At 33.0% G+C, this 16,345-nt stretch overlaps 1 protein-coding gene across 1 annotated transcript in view; it reads left to right on the plus strand.

The window, feature by feature from the left end:
- Positions 1–16,345, plus strand: part of TRPM7 (transient receptor potential cation channel subfamily M member 7) — a 101,862-nt gene that overhangs the window by 60,486 nt on the left and 25,031 nt on the right. The window contains exons 20-26 of the mRNA XM_065940100.1: positions 1,362–1,490; positions 3,094–3,372; positions 7,723–7,897; positions 11,325–11,451; positions 12,519–12,703; positions 13,370–13,502; positions 14,197–14,912. Coding sequence (XP_065796172.1) covers positions 1,362–1,490; positions 3,094–3,372; positions 7,723–7,897; positions 11,325–11,451; positions 12,519–12,703; positions 13,370–13,502; positions 14,197–14,912 — 1,744 coding nt within the window. The remainder of the gene's footprint in view (positions 1–1,361; positions 1,491–3,093; positions 3,373–7,722; positions 7,898–11,324; positions 11,452–12,518; positions 12,704–13,369; positions 13,503–14,196; positions 14,913–16,345) is intronic.

Genomic DNA, 16,345 nt, shown 5'->3' on the forward strand with positions numbered 1-16,345 from the left:
GATACAGGTAATCTAGATCATACAGTTTTATTTTTCAGTGGTATAATAGCTTCTTTCTTTCACTGTAGTGCACATTTGGTTATCTGTCACATAATTGGTTTTTTTCCTTGCCAGTGGAAAGACAGATTTTCCTACCAGCTTAAAGAGCATATATGTCAATAGAGTAATGGATTCTGTCTGAGAAACATATAAAATTGGTTACTTTTATCCAGGGGCTGAGTGACTAAGTTTTTACTTCTCTTACCAAGAAAAATTTTCAGTTGTTTTTGATTTTGTTGTCATATTTTTGGGTTTCATTTTCATTGTTGTCAGGCTTTTTTTGAGTTGCCAAAGTAGGCAATTGGTTTTATGCTGAGATGAACATTTGAGAATTTGTTTCTTTGATCATTGCTTTGTCACCCACACACAGGCCCATTAATCTAAGACTAATTCTGTACGTTTCCTTCTCAGTATGAAAAATTTCTTGCTCCATCTTGTTCTGGTATTAAAATTACAAATTTGAATTATCTAATATAATCCCCAAATTCTGTCTCCACTAATGGAAGTAACATAGGTTTCATATGAATGACTAAAAGTGGACAATTCATGTGACTATAGGAATTTCTTTTTTTCTTATTGCATTTTACTTCCCTTCCCTGCCATGGCTTAAATCAAGGATATGACTTATTTTAAGACTTGTAGAGGCAAGGAAAGTGATGAGAAAATTCTCAGCCACAATTGTTCAGGGGTCAAAGAATCTGGATTTTCCTCTGAAATTAAATGAAATGATTCTTCGAAAGTTATTTTACATTGTTCCTTACTATCTCCTTATAATTTTTCTTGATAAGAGTCTGAAAGGTGGGATGTTCTTTTACCTAGGAAGATTGTTTTTCAGTTTTGTTTCCATTTCTTGGAATTCAGCCTCTGTGACCAGGAGCTAAGAAAATACCAGTTGTCTTTCTTAGGAGTACTACTTGGTTGGGAGAAGGAGGAGCCAGGTAGTATGCTTTTCTGAATGACAGTGATGAAGTTCTATAGTAAATTTAAAATGTTATGGTACTTTAGGTATAAGTGAAATTATGTGGACTATGCTCAGAACATAAACTTGGTATTATAAAATTCTTCCTGTGGGAAGTACTAAAAAGTTAACTAAAGTCTAGAATAATACATTTGTACCTTAGGGACCATTTATAAATGATTGGTTGATAAATGCAATGTCTGCATGGAAAAAGAGTTACCTCTGAAACTTTTCTAATTATTAAAGCTGGGAGATACTTCACAGGGACTAGTTTAGTCTCTCTTTGTGTGTATGTTTAGAAATGTTCATAGTAAGTTACATTTTATAATCAATTTTATTCCTTTTTTTTTTTTTTTTTTACTAGCTGGCATACTTAGGATTTCTGATGCTTTATACATTTGTGGTTCTTGTACAAATGGAACGATTACCGTCAGTCCAAGAATGGATTGTTATTGCTTATATTTTTACCTATGCTATTGAGAAAGTCCGTGAGGTATGTCTTTAGTTTTTCCTACCAGTAACTTAGTTTGTAGTTGGAGGGTGTTTTGTTTGTTTCTGTTATGTGTATGGGTATGTGTAGGTGTTATTCATGATTTCAGTAGGTGATGATATTATTAAAGTGTAAAATGTTTGGTTTTGCTTTTCTAAAAGTGATGATCAAAGAATAGAGATTAGTATGTTGTTAACTTTGTCCTAATTACAGATAGTGATTGTCTCAAAAAGTAGATTTGATTTTTATTTCAACATTCATATTTATGATCTTTACCACTCTCAAAAAGTTTTAAATATACTAGCCAATCAGGTAGGTAAATTATAAGTAGTTTATTATTTTACACTCCTCTAAAGTATCCTGTGGACTTCCCAGGTGGCACAGTGGTAAAGAATTCTCCTGCCAGTGCAGGGTTGGGAAGATTCCCTGGAGTAGGAAATGGTAGTGTACTTGAGTATTCTTGCCTGGAAAATTCCATGGACAGAGGAGCCTGGTGGGGTACACAGCCCATGGAGTCACAAAGAGTCAGTTTGAGCGACTGAGCAAACTGTACTATATTGCCCGTTGAATTGTCATTTAGATTTAGATCCCTGTGTCTATAAGAGTTTTCAGTGTAAAATTGTAAATTTTCTAATACCCTGACTTTCGGGGGAGAAAAGTTCTAAAAATCTCTTTACAACTTTCTGTTTAAACTGATACCTACATATATGTTGTTTTATAACACACTTATTTAAATACATCAGAATTATTTCATGTCTCTGTGCTTTACATTTAGAGAATATATGAAATTGCAAAAATAGAAAGCACTGTACTTCCCTCCCACTTAGGTATTGTAGGACTTTATCTTATTAAATAACTTACTATGCATTTTAAATTCCTTTGAGTGCCATGGCCACTGTATTTATGAAATATATTGTTTTACTAATATATTTAAAGAAATTAAGTTGTTAAATGGTAAAAGCAAATTGCAAAGAATGATTTTAAATGTATATTCATAAAACAGCTCTGCAAGAATTCATTAGATAATAATAAAAGTGGTTGCCTCTAGTGGAAAGGGGAATCAGTTGGCTACAGGAGAAGAATGGGAGACTTTTCAATATTTATGATTCACTGTGATTTTGAAGTTGTATATGTATTACCATTTCCCACATAAAATTTTTTTTTAAATTTTACATCAAAGAGAAGAGCTAAGTATAGCAATTTAAACCATTGAGTTGTTTACTTTCTGCAAATAAGGCACTTTTGGAAGATCCTGGTTGAATGTGCTGGTGTTGTTTCAGTGAAAAATAAAACAACTTTTCAAAAGTATCTCACATTCCAAGCCTAGGGATCTTTGTTCTAATCCAGAATTTGACGTGTCTGAATTGGATGACCTTGGTTGAACAGGTTATTTATCTGTGGGTCTTTCTTCCCCCATACATAGAAAATGAGGATAAGAAATATGTCTCTGATATCTTACTGAATTGTTTTGGTGATCAAATTCCAAGACAGTCAAAAATACTTTGAAATATTAAAAGATATATAAAATTTAATGTGCTGTTATAATTGAATTCTGGTATATGTTTTAAGAGGAATAAATTGATTATTATTATTTTTTGATCTTTAGATTTTTATGTCTGAAGCTGGAAAAATAAGCCAGAAGATTAAAGTGTGGTTTAGTGATTACTTCAATATCAGTGATACAATTGCCATAATTTCTTTCTTCATTGGATTTGGACTAAGATTTGGAGCAAAATGGAACTTTGAGAATGCATATGATAATCATGTTTTTGTGGCTGGAAGATTAATTTACTGTCTTAACATAATATTTTGGTATGTGCGTTTGCTAGATTTTCTAGCTGTAAATCAACAGGCAGGACCTTATGTAATGATGATTGGAAAAATGGTAAGTTGAGAGGTGTCTGATAATACTCATGGGTTTATTGGTATTTTTTCTTAGAATCATAAAAATGTTACTAATACAGTTTTACTTGAATCAAAGAATAGATAGTTCATGTTTATTTGCCTCATATTCGAAATAAACCATTTCCTAGGATGTTAACTTTTGAAGAAACTGTTTAATAGGATAAGGTTAGAAAATCTTATTTGTTTTATCTTGAAATACTTTAATTTTTAAATGCTACTTTTAAGTGTTAGGACTATTTGAAAAAATATAAATTTTCCAGGTCTAATCTATGAATTTGTTTTCGTCATTACTGCCACCACACTAATCCAGTCTGTCATCATCTGGTACCAGCAATAGTCTAGTAATCTGTTTACTCATAAGCACTCTAGCCTGTCTTCAATCTATATAATAGCTAGAGTAATATTTCAAAATGCCAATCTGAACATGTTACTTCTCATTCTTAAAAAAATGTTTTTTTGATGGTTTCCATTACTCCTAGAATCAGTGTACTTAATGAAACGCATAAGCCCTGCCCAGTTTGACCGTTGGTTTCCTTCCTTTCTTCCTCTCTCTCTCCCTTCCTTCCCTCCCTTTAAATTTTAAATAATTACAGATTTACATGCAGTTGTAAGAAATAAGACAGAGCAATTCTGTGTACTCTTTACTTAGTTTCCACCAGTAGTAACATTTCCTTGCTTTCTTTCTGAACCTTACCCTTACCATTTTTGACCTCTTGCCTGTGCTCTAGTCACATATGCCTTGTGTCTTTTTTCTTTAACAGAGCACCTACCAGAGAACCAAGAATAGCTCTTTTTTTGTGTGTGTGTAAAATGGTCATCCTCATCTATACTCATATCTTTAGGTTTTTTGAGTAATTAGTTTTATTCTTCAGATCTTGACTCTAACATGATTTTTTTTTCAGGGAGAATTTTTTGTATTTTTGAACTGGATGAAGTTTATTAACTGCATAATTTTATGGCACCCATGTTCTTCCCTTCAGAATATTTATCTGTGTCTAACTTTATTTTAAACTACGTTTTTATTGGATTATTTACATTCTCCTCTAGACTTTAAATTCATTGGAGTAGGAACTTTGGTGTTAGTCACCTTTGTATCTATAATACTTATCATAGTCCCTGTCACATAGTAGAATCTCCTTACTAAATATTTGTTGTTTGGATGGATAAAGCCATTTCAAGTAGGAAAAAAACAATGTCAAAATAGTGAACATTGATTGTACTTTAAAAGTTTGGTTCTTAAGATTTTTTCCTCTGATTTTTATATCCTTAGCAGATTATGCATTTAAAAAACAGTAAAACAAGTAGTTTTTAATGTTTATTATATTCTCACTGCTATTCAAGACAGTGCAAAGGTATTAGGATATTGTCCCTGAACTTCGTGAAATCACATTTTTCTTTTTTCACTTTTTGAGTCCTGTCATTATTTTTAACAGTTACATAAATCTAGCTCGAGGAGCCTGTCCTACATAAGGGATTTTAGGAAATATGAGATATTAGTAAACTATCAATGTGGTTGATTGATTAAGTTAAGGGGATATAGGGATTCATGGAAAGAGAAAAGTCTGTGGAGGTTTTTCTTATAAAGCAATGAAATGTGAACTAATCTTCAAAAGCTTGAGATAGATGGGAATAAAAAGGAGCAGCCCGTCTGGAACTTCTTTTGTGGTAAGGTACAGTTTGTTAGCACATTGGATGGAAGTGAGAGCATAGCTTCGAGTATATAGAACGTTGAAAAGTAGGACTTTAGAGAAGAAAAATACAGGGAAACCATTGAACAGTTTTTCCCCTAAATTTTGATCTTTCTTTACCATGAAAGTACGGTGACATTTTTCTGTTTTTCCTTATCATTTTGGAGTTACTTTTCAGTGTGTGGATGTTGAAAACAGGTAAGTCAGGTTGTTTGTTACAATGATTTTTAACCAGAGGGTCAGTCTGAAAAAGTCTTGCCAAGGATTTGTCATGCGCAACTCCCAACTCATCACACTAATCTTGTCCCTTATTAATGTACTTTGCAAGATAATGGTCACTAAACAAATACTGTCATGGTTTATATCTTTAGATAACTCTTTCTTCCTATCTTTACCGATCCAGACTATTTTTAAAATTTATAACCAGCACGTCTAATCTTTTCCTGATATAATATGCCCACTATTTGCTTTTTCTCATAGGCTTAACCAATTGGCAGATTCTGTTTTTTAAATATAGATGTCAGATTTAATGTGCAATTTTTTATGCTTTGAACTGAAAAAATCTAAAATGTGTTGGGCTTACTCTTGCCATAAATAGCTTTCAGATTTTAGTGGTATAAAAGACAGACTTTGTTATGCTTCTGTCTGTTGCTTTTGTGAAAGTAACTTCTTTCCTTATTCTAAAATTACTATTTAAAATTTTAGCAAGAGCAGACAGACTACCTCCAGAGATATTCAGTGTTAACAATTTGATGTAAACCTTTCCATTCTTCAAGACATGTACAGGGAAAAAAAGACATGTATATGACTACATGTGTTTATTTGTGTAAATTTCACAAATGGGCTTATATATTATGCTTTTTCTCAATTCTTTTAAAATATCTATCCCCTTTATAAAAATCTGTTCCTAGAATTTTTGAAACCTTTTTCCTTAATCTTGGAAGATTGGTCTTCTAGATTAAATTTATCTTCTAAGTAACCCTTCTGAGTAATCCAGTACAGGATTACCTGCATTGCTTTACATTATGAAAACAAAATTTTTATGGTTTATAAATATAGAGTTTTATTATTATATTTGCTTTTTCACACTATTTCCCTCTAGGAGAGTGTATCCAACTCTCCCTAGTTAAAAATTACTAGTTTACTATTTGTTACATTAAAGGAGTACTCACTATTCATCATTTTGCATTATTTCATGAAGTAGTGGTAGTTCCAGGAAAAGGAGGGGAGTTAAGATTGTCAAATAGGCTTTACATGAAAAGGTGTGCAGTCCAGAGACCTCTGAATCATCAGCCATACACCTTTTATAATTTTAGAATATTTTAGGTTTGGGTTTTGATTTGGGCATTTTCTTTAATTACAGATATATATTTGGATTTCAAATTGTAGCAAATGCCATGAATAATGTTTTGATGAATTATTTGCCTTTTAAAATCTTTTATCCCAAGATTTTGTTTATTGAAAGCATACATTCTCTTAGTAGTGCTCTTAAATGGTCAACTAAGATATTATTTAACTATTTTATAAGTAAAAAAATGGAATCTTGGGAGAATGTATTAGGATTCTTTAATTACAGGTTATAGGGACTCTGACTTAATTTTAAAAGGAAATTTATTAGCAGATCTAACAATTTTAAAGCTAAAGGATCAGACTATATGATTATATTTAAGTAAATGTTTTATAATTTCTCCATCTATTCTAGATTTACTGTCTCACCTTCCATTTCTACTTTCACTGTATACTTGTTCAAAACATATATGAAAATGTTATAATAACTTACTTTAGGTTGATTTATTACTGCAATTATTGTTATTTCATAGTAGATTAAAATACAGATTTATTTTACATGTAGTCTCTTGAATGGGATTTTCCCTTTAGATTATTTTCTGTGGATGAATATTACTACATATTGCTAGAGTAAGACTACATTCACTTTTTTATATGTAAGTGCTGAATACATGTACACATAATCAGTAGATAGAAATTAAAGTTTTCTTATTGCATTTCACTTTATTATTTAAATTCCTGAGTAATGATGTCAAAATTCACATTGTGATTTAGCAATAAAAATTGTTTTTTAATGATGTATTGTGTGATAGCTCAGTTAGGCTCTTTTTAATTTTGTTGAAATTAAATAATTGCAAACCACCTGACTTGCAAAAGGGTTTGTTAACCAGATATGGGGATCAGTTCTCTTTTAGACACACATACTGATAATTCAGTTTGTTGTTGTATTTACCTCTTTGAAGGTTTTCACAGCCCAGGAGACAAGGCACCATGATAGAGTTCAGGATGGAAGAACTTTCACGGAAATTGATTCCTTGCATCTGCTCATTATGTCTATACTTGTTTAAAAGGCTTCAGGAACATGAGATAGGCAGACCCCAGTTTGAGCCTATGTTATGGTTCAAAATATAGAAGATGCCTATGACTTGCCTGATGTCACAGATCAGTTTTTCTATAATTTCTCTTATGTTCAGGTTTATATAGTGATGAGATTTCCTGAATGCTACTGCTAGGAATAAAAAGAAACTCAAAGATTCAAATTATCTATTGGAATATTAGAAACACTTTTTTAAGATGAAGAATTATTTATGTGTATAAATCCCCATGTATTTTAACAGTGTTCATTTTTTTAACAGGTGGCCAATATGTTCTACATTGTAGTGATTATGGCTCTTGTGTTACTTAGTTTTGGTGTTCCCAGAAAGGCAATACTTTATCCTCGCGAAGCACCTTCTTGGACTCTTGCTAAAGATATAGTTTTTCATCCATACTGGATGATTTTTGGTGAAGTTTATGCCTATGAAATTGATGGTAAGGATTTAATGTGTACGAATTTATCTTATGTTAAAGTCAGAATTGCATTATAGTAATACTGTGTATTTTCACAAATTAAGGTGTTAAAACCTTAGCCTTCCCACAATACATTAATTAATCTCAGAAGAAACATAAACATTAATTTAAAAAATATTTTAGATTTTTTTTTTTTAGTTGCAAATAATGGAATTTAGCCTAAACTGGCTTACACAATAAGGACATATATTAACTCACATAACAGAAAGTGCTAGAGTGTCTTTGTGATTGACTAACTGATAGTTAAGGACACCTGTTCTTTTTCATCCCAGTGCTCTGTAATCAGTGTCTGATTCAAAAAGGGTTTCCTTTACAATTGTAAGACTCTCTCATTAGCAGCAGGCAGAAAGAGACACTGTTTTCCATAGTTCTCTCCAGGGGAAAATGTCCCATTTCCAAGATGCTCCTTATTGAACCTGTATTTTTATCTCAGTAGCTCAAATTGGCTTAAGTTACCTATGTCTAAACAAGGCAAGCATAATGGAATTGACTAGTTGATTGTATCAATATATACTATGGAATTTTAAAATTCACCTTTCGGTACATTCTCTGCATAAGGTTATTCTATTATTTTAAAGAGGCAAGTGGGCCTTAGGAAGCATTACTATGAACAGAGCTAGTGAAAGTAATGAAATTCCAGCTGAGCTAGTTCAAATCCTAAAAGATGATGCTGTTAAAGTGCTGCACTCAGTATGCCAGCAAATTTGGAAAACTTGGCAGTGGCCACAAACTAGAAAAGTCATTCCAGTCCCAAAGATGGGCACCTGCCAAAGAAAGTTCAAAATAGCACACAGTTGCACTTATGTCATGCTTGCAAGGTAATGCTCAACTCCTTCAAGCTAGGCTTCAACAGTATGTGAACCAAGAACTTGCAGATGTACAAGCTGCATTTAGAAAAGGCAGAGAAACTAGAGATCAAATTGCCAACATCTGTTGGGTCATAGAAAAAGCAACAGAATTCCAGAAAAACATCTTGACTATGCTAAACCCTTTGGCTCTGTGGATCACAACAAAATGGAAAATTCTTAAAGAGATGGGAATACCAGACCACCTTACCTGCCTCCTGAGAAATCTGTATGCAGGTCAAGAAGGAACAGTTAGAACTGGACATGGAACAATGGACTGGTTCAAGATTTGGAAAGGAATACATCAAGGCTGTATATTGTCACCCAGCTTATTTAATTTATATGCAGAGGACATCATGTGAAATACTGGGCTGGATGAAGCACAAGCTGGAATCAAGATTGCTGGGAAAAACATCAATAACCTCAGATATGCAGATGACACCACCCTAATGACAGAAAGCTAAGAGGAACTAAAGAACCTCTTGATGAGGGTGAAAGAGAAGAATGAAAAAGCTGGCTTAAAAAGATCAGGGTATCCAGTCCCATCACTTCATGGCAAATAAATGGGGAAACAATGGAAACAGTGACAGGCTGTTTTCTTGGGCTCCAAAATCACTGCAGACGGTGACTGTAGCCATGAAATTAAAAGATTCTTGCTTCTTGAAGGAAAAGCTACAATGAACTTAGACAGCGAATTGAAAAGCAGAAACATCATTTTGCAGACAAAGGTTAAAGGTCCGTGTAGTTAAAGCTATCTTTTTTCCAGTACTGGTGTACAGGTATGAGAGTTGGACCCTAAGAAAGGCTGAACCCTGAAGAGTTGATGCTTTCAAATTGTGGTGCTGGGGAAGACTCTTGAGAGTCCCTTGGCCAGCAAGAAGATAGAACCAGTCAATTCTAAAGGAAATCAACCCTGAATATTCATTGAAAGGAGTGGTGCTGAAGCTGATTCTCCAATACTTTGGCCACCTGATGCGAAGAGCTGACTCACTGTAAAAGACCCTGATACTGGGAAAGTTTAAGGGCAGGAGGAGAAGGGGATGACAGAATGAGATGGTTGGATGGCATCACTGACTCAGTGGACTTGAGTTTGAGCAACTCCGGGAGGTAGTGAAGGTCAGGGAATCCTGGCATGCTGCAGTCCATGGTTTTGCAAAGAGTCGGACACAACTGAGTGGCTGAACGAGAAGACAACTTGAGAACATAGATGATAATGCAGACTTTCAGGGATGTTCTTCTGACCTCCACATTGAGTTACAGAATCTTACTTTTGTTAGTTTGCTCGTGTTCTGTCTTGCTCTTTCTCTTCCATATTACTTTACTCCTCCCTCTTCCTACTCCTGTGTTGCTCTTTACCCACCTATTTATAGGTGATTGGAACAGGGGCTGGTAACATAATGGTCACTAGTTGTTATCAGATGTTGATTAAAACAGGTTTTACCAGCCTAGTAAAATTTTGTGTTTGATGGTTTCCTTTTTGGTTTCTTTTCCAGGTTTTTATTGTCTGCTCTTTTTCTGATGTGGTGCTAGTGTAGTTATAAAGCATTAGATAAAGTTTTTTAGTCTCCTGCATTTTCTTTCTTGGGTATTTGCTTCATCAAGCTAATCTGAATAAAATAGAAATAGATTCGAAAATTTTTTTAAGAGTGAAAGGACAGTATGCATCAGTTTGCCCATAAAACCATTTATTTGAAAGGAATGATACAGCCATGAAGAGAATTTCAGTGGTGTATATTTTTAAAATGCATACAAGCACTTTCCTGGCAGTCCAGCTAAGACAGTCCTTCCACTGCAGGAGGGATAGGTTCGATCCTTGGTCGGGAAACTAAGATCTTGTATGCTGCAAGATGAGGCCAAATTAAATAAGTAAAATGCTTAGAAAGTACTAGGTGCTAAGTGTATTATAAATATTTGTATCAAACTTGTCACTAATTGATGATTACTTAATTTTAATCCTTGCCATACTTGAATTTATTTTACCTTATTCCTCATAACTCTGTGGTGGGTATTAAAGCTCTTCCCCTCCTTAATCTGGGTATCTTATAGCTTCAGAAGCATTCCAGGTGGAGGCAATAAAAAGCAAGGAATTAAAGTCTAATCTTTGTGTATTTGAGAGACACTAACGATTCCTTCAACCCTATTTTGTGGCATGATAAACTAAACTCAGTAGTCTTCATGTTTGTAAATGTACTATGAGTTTATCATACTCTTTTATGGTTCAGTTATTTTTCTTACAGAATGTGTGGCTGAATATCAGAATTTTATTCTCCTTAATGCTCCTCTGACTAAACCCTACCTTGAAGGGTAGACATAATATGGAAATATACTTCCTTGTGTGGAATAGAGTGGTAAAATAGTACCCACATCCCTCACAGAATTCTTCTGTGTTTATATGACTGCCTGCTCAGAAACTTTTGCTAGAATCTATTAAACAGATTTATATATAATCAAAACTTCCTTCAAACAAATGTATACCAATACTGACTAGAACCAGATAACTGCTAAGTTACTGTGTTTTAATTCTTTTTTCTCTCTCTCTAAAGTTTGTGCAAATGATTCCACTATCTCTCATATCTGTGGTCCCGGGACATGGTTGACTCCATTTCTTCAAGCAGTCTACCTCTTTGTACAGTATATCATTATGGTCAATCTTCTCATTGCATTTTTCAAGTAAGAATTTTACTCAGCTGCTTATTGTAATGAGATCATTTAATATACAGTTTTCTTTTGAAGGAACTATACAAAATTTTAAATATGATGATTATATTAAGGCTTAAACTACTAAGAATTATTTCTAACAATTATAAATAAAGCATGCTTTTTCAAAATCAAATCAGTTCTAAGTTTGAGACTCTACCTTTCAGCATTCCATTCTTTTATAAATTTAATATTTGGGGTTTATTACTCAATGGTCAGTGTATACATGTACAATATACAAAACAGAAAGGCAAATAGAAAATTATTCAGTGATCCCATTCTTAGTATTTTGATGTACATCTTTATCTTTTATGAGCATATATGAACCATTTTTTTCTTTCAAAAACAATGTTCTTATAGTTTTGTGTACTGTTTTTAAGTAAGCAGAACATGAATTTTTCCTGCATTAATAAATACCCCTCTCCAGTTTTTTAATGGCTGCCTAGTATTCCATGATATAGACCATGATTTTTAAGCCAGTATGTTTTTATTGCTCCATCTGATTGTTTATAATTTTTTCTTCCCCAAAACCACATTGTGGTTAAATTTTTGATCAGTCCTTATGTATTTCCTTAGAGTGTTTTCCTGGAAGTAGAACTATTCAGTGTATTTATATTTTGGGCTTCTTGCACGTAAGTCAAAATCTGCCTGTTTCCCCAAATCTGTGCTAATAGGAGGTGTTATCTTTTTTGATGGTTGCTTATTTTATAGCACATAAGAGTCTTATTTTTATTTGCAGTTAGTGTGTTACTTCAGATTGAATATTTTCTTATGTTTTTGTCATTTATATACCATTTTAAAAGCTTAAAATCATATTTTCTGCCTATTTTTTAGATGGTTTGTAATTAAGACCCTTAACAATATCAATATGTTTATGTTTTTGCTGTATATGTTTTTTCCAGTTTCTCATTTGCCTTTTAGTCTTTTTTATATTGGGATACTCCTTTGAATCCTTGTTTAGAACAAAATTACAGTAAAATTTTAGTACTTCAAACTTTAAAATGTGCTTGCCTAAGTTTGTTTATTCTTTGTTATTTAAGCAATGTGTATTTGCAAGTGAAGGCAATTTCCAATATTGTATGGAAGTACCAACGTTATCATTTTATTATGGCTTATCATGAGAAACCAGTTCTGCCTCCACCACTTATCATTCTCAGCCATATAGTTTCTCTTTTCTGCTGCATATGTAAAAGAAGGAAAAAAGATAAGACTTCGGATGGACCAAGTAAGTAAAGTATATTAAGATAAATGTTTTTATCACATGCCAGTATTATACTGAAAGCTAAATATTAATTTTATTCAGAAGACTTAATTGGTTAATTTATGTTATTGTAAAGGCTTTTGGATTTGCCTAAGCATAAAATATTTTTAAGTGCAATATGGTTATCTGTAAAAGTAAATTTAGTATTAAACTTGCTTTTTGATATGGCATCTCAATTTAGTTTTCTTAAAATGCTAATATAAACCATAACACTTGCTATCCTATAAACCATCTTGACTGCTACATAAACAATAACACTTTTAGTATATTTTGTACACTACATGAGATATAGTCAAACTCTGCCTAAAATTTTACAGTGACTTTTTATTCTACCATTTCAATTTTTAAAATTCTTCTACTTGAGTATGTGAGGGAGAGGTGAGAGAGAGAGATGAGAAAGGGTGTTTCACAGGAAAAGGAAATTAGAGCAGAAGGAAATACCAGAAACTCTTCTGCTGACATCACACTGTGAGTGAAGAAAGAAGTAGAAATGACTTGTCTGTGGCTTCAGAAACAGTAAGTTTTTTAGTAAGGAAACTGTTGCAGATGATTTACATAATCTTATGAACTCTTTAGCTAAAGTTTATCTTGATGTCCTCGTTTATTTTTCTTTTCCTTTTCCCTCCATAGAACTTTTTTTAACAGAAGAAGATCAAAAGAAACTTCATGATTTTGAAGAACAGTGTGTTGAGATGTATTTTAATGAAAAAGATGACAAATTTCATTCTGGGAGTGAAGAGAGAATTCGTGTCACTTTTGAAAGGTTCAGAAACTCTTTAATTTTAACTGATTTTATGTCATAGTGGGTTCTGTTAGTTATGTCTCTCTTAACATGGTCATTGTGCGATTTGTGTTTGTCAAACAAGTTTAGTAATGGTTTTACGTTATATATTGGGAGACAGATCAATTGTTTACTTCATGTAAGTCAGTCAGTCTCTTAATGTTTTTGGACCCTTGTTACAGGAGGCAGAAAAGAGTTAATATTCTTTACTAGTTGGTGGAGAAAAATTACTATTTAATTATTTTAAATAATTATGTTTTAAAATAATTATGTCTTAATTATTATGTCTTTAATTATGTAAAACATTTGTTTCTTTCCATTAGCTTTGCTACATTCTAAAAGTATATGGTGTTTGTGTAGTTACAGTAATGGTAATAGTAATTCTATGTATATGTAGTTGAATACTCTTGTGTTACTCTGATGTGGGAATAAATAGCCTGTGGCACGAAAGCCTGTTTTGAAATCTTGTATTTTTATTACAATAGGATTAGCACTGGTTTTTTCTTAAACATAAGGTATGCCTTGTTATAAATGAATAATTATACAAGATTTTATATCTTACCTTGTTTGAATGCATGTAAAATTTCTTTTTACCAATATCATTTATTAAGATTACAGAAATAATTTCTAAACCTTTATTTTTAACATTTGTAAAATGCCTGTGTTTCCATTACAGAGTGGAACAGATGTGCATTCAGGTTAAAGAAGTTGGAGATCGTGTCAACTATATCAAAAGATCATTACAATCATTAGATTCTCAAATTGGTCATTTGCAGGATCTTTCAGCCCTGACTGTAGATACATTAAAAACACTCACTGCCCAGAAAGCTTCAGAAGCTAGCAAAGTTCACAATGAAATCACACGCGAATTGAGCATTTCCAAACACTTAGCTCAAAACCTTATTGATGATGGTCCTGTAAGACCTTCTGTATGGAAAAAGCACAGCGTTGTAAATACACTTAGTTCCTCTCTTCCTCAAGGTGGTCTTGAAAGTAATAATCCTTTTCTTTGTAATATTTTTATGAAAGATGAAAAAGATTCCCAATGTAACATATTTGATCAGGATTTACCTGTAATACCCCAGAGAAAAGAATTCAGTTTCCCAGAGGCTGGTTCCTCTAGCAGTGCCTTATTCCCAAGTGCTGTCTCTCCTCCAGAGCTGCGACAGAGAATACATGGAGTAGAAACCTTAAAAATGTTTAGTAAAAATCAAAAACCAGGCAATTCATCTAACAGTATACCACATCTATCATCCCCACCAACCAAATTTTTTGTTAGTACACCATCTCAACCAAGTTGTAAAGGCCACTTGGAAACTGTAACCAAAGATCAAGAAACTGTTTGTTCCAAAGCTGCAGAGGGAGATAACATAGAATTTGGAGCATTTGTAGGTAAGTTTGGGAAAACTGATATTTGTACATCAACAGTTTTTTTTTAAATTATGATTATCACCATAGAAATAAAAATAAATTGCCAATTAATAAAATTATGTAACTGTGTGACAAGTGGACTATCTTTTCATAGAGTATAGTCCTGAAGTTTTTAAAGGAATCAGAAGTAGGGGAAATAGGTTGAATTGGGCTGTAATAATAGTTATATTAGCACATACCTCTTTGGTGCAACTTAAATAGTGATTGTGTGGAAAACTTTTTTGTATTCTGTCTTTTGAACTTGAGGATAGTCTCTTAGTAATCAACTTTCATTGAAAGAACTTGAGTGATTTGTAAGTTTAAAATACAAAGGGGAAGAGGAGGCTAAAAGTGACTGGCAAAGAACAGTGTTTTAGAAATAGGATGACCATATAGTTTTTCATTCGAACTAGTACACCTTTGAGAATGAAAGGTTAGATTACTAATATTTGCATTAGGACTATAGGGAAAGCTAAGATTCTGCTTGAAAAATGAGTATTTATGGCCAACCCATTTATATACCCAGAGGAGAGCTTTTCAGAAAGGAATGATTCAGTCTTAGACCTCACCTCAAATAAAATCAGGACTGGAAATATGTATCTTTTCGCAGTGATAATATATCAGTGACCTTGGTGAAACTGTTTTGGTAAAGGAAGTGATAGAGGGAGAAGCCAGATTATAGTGAAATATAGTGTGAATGGTAGGAGAGAAAGTGAAGTACCAGTGGAAAGGAGGCTGCTCAAAAACTTGGCAGTTAAGGCAAGAAGAAAGAAATAACCACTATTTTGGTTTGTATGTTTAAGGCTTTATTTGTTTCATTTTTGATGATAGTTTGTTATGTTGACATTATGCCACGTGAAAGGAAAAGGTGAAGAGAGGATGCTTTATAGAGCCTATCAGATCCCAGATATGCGTAGAATGTAGTGTTTTAACAGCCTTCCTCTTAGATTATTAAAGATAAAAGTATTTAAGAAAGAATTCTTAGAAAACAACTTGAGTTGTTTGTGGACATAACCAGAGTGTTCCAAGGATTGAAGAAGGCGCTCTGTCTCTTTGGGTTTGAATTTTTCCATCAGGTGGCTTCTTAGCCTTGTCTTTAACACTATATGTGGCTTCCTAGCCTAGGAATTTACCTAGTCATGGAACATGTATAGAGATCGTTCAGAGAATATGTTACATCTATGTGAAGTCTCCACATTAGGGCCAACCCCATGATTTATCTAGGTACTGAGCATGCTTGATCTCTACTGCTAGACTGAGTTCACTGTGGTTTATGGAGACGATTTTTCCTACATTAAATATATCCCATTTGATTTTTAAAAAAAACATTTTAGTCTATTTGTTAATATATTGCCCCTGGGATGGATATGTGTAGATACAGGTATCCTTATCTTTGATATCTGTATTTATATGTA

The sequence above is a fragment of the Muntiacus reevesi genome, chromosome 7, assembly GCF_963930625.1.
Source record: "Muntiacus reevesi chromosome 7, mMunRee1.1, whole genome shotgun sequence".
NCBI classification, from domain to species: Eukaryota; Metazoa; Chordata; class Mammalia; order Artiodactyla; family Cervidae; genus Muntiacus; species Muntiacus reevesi.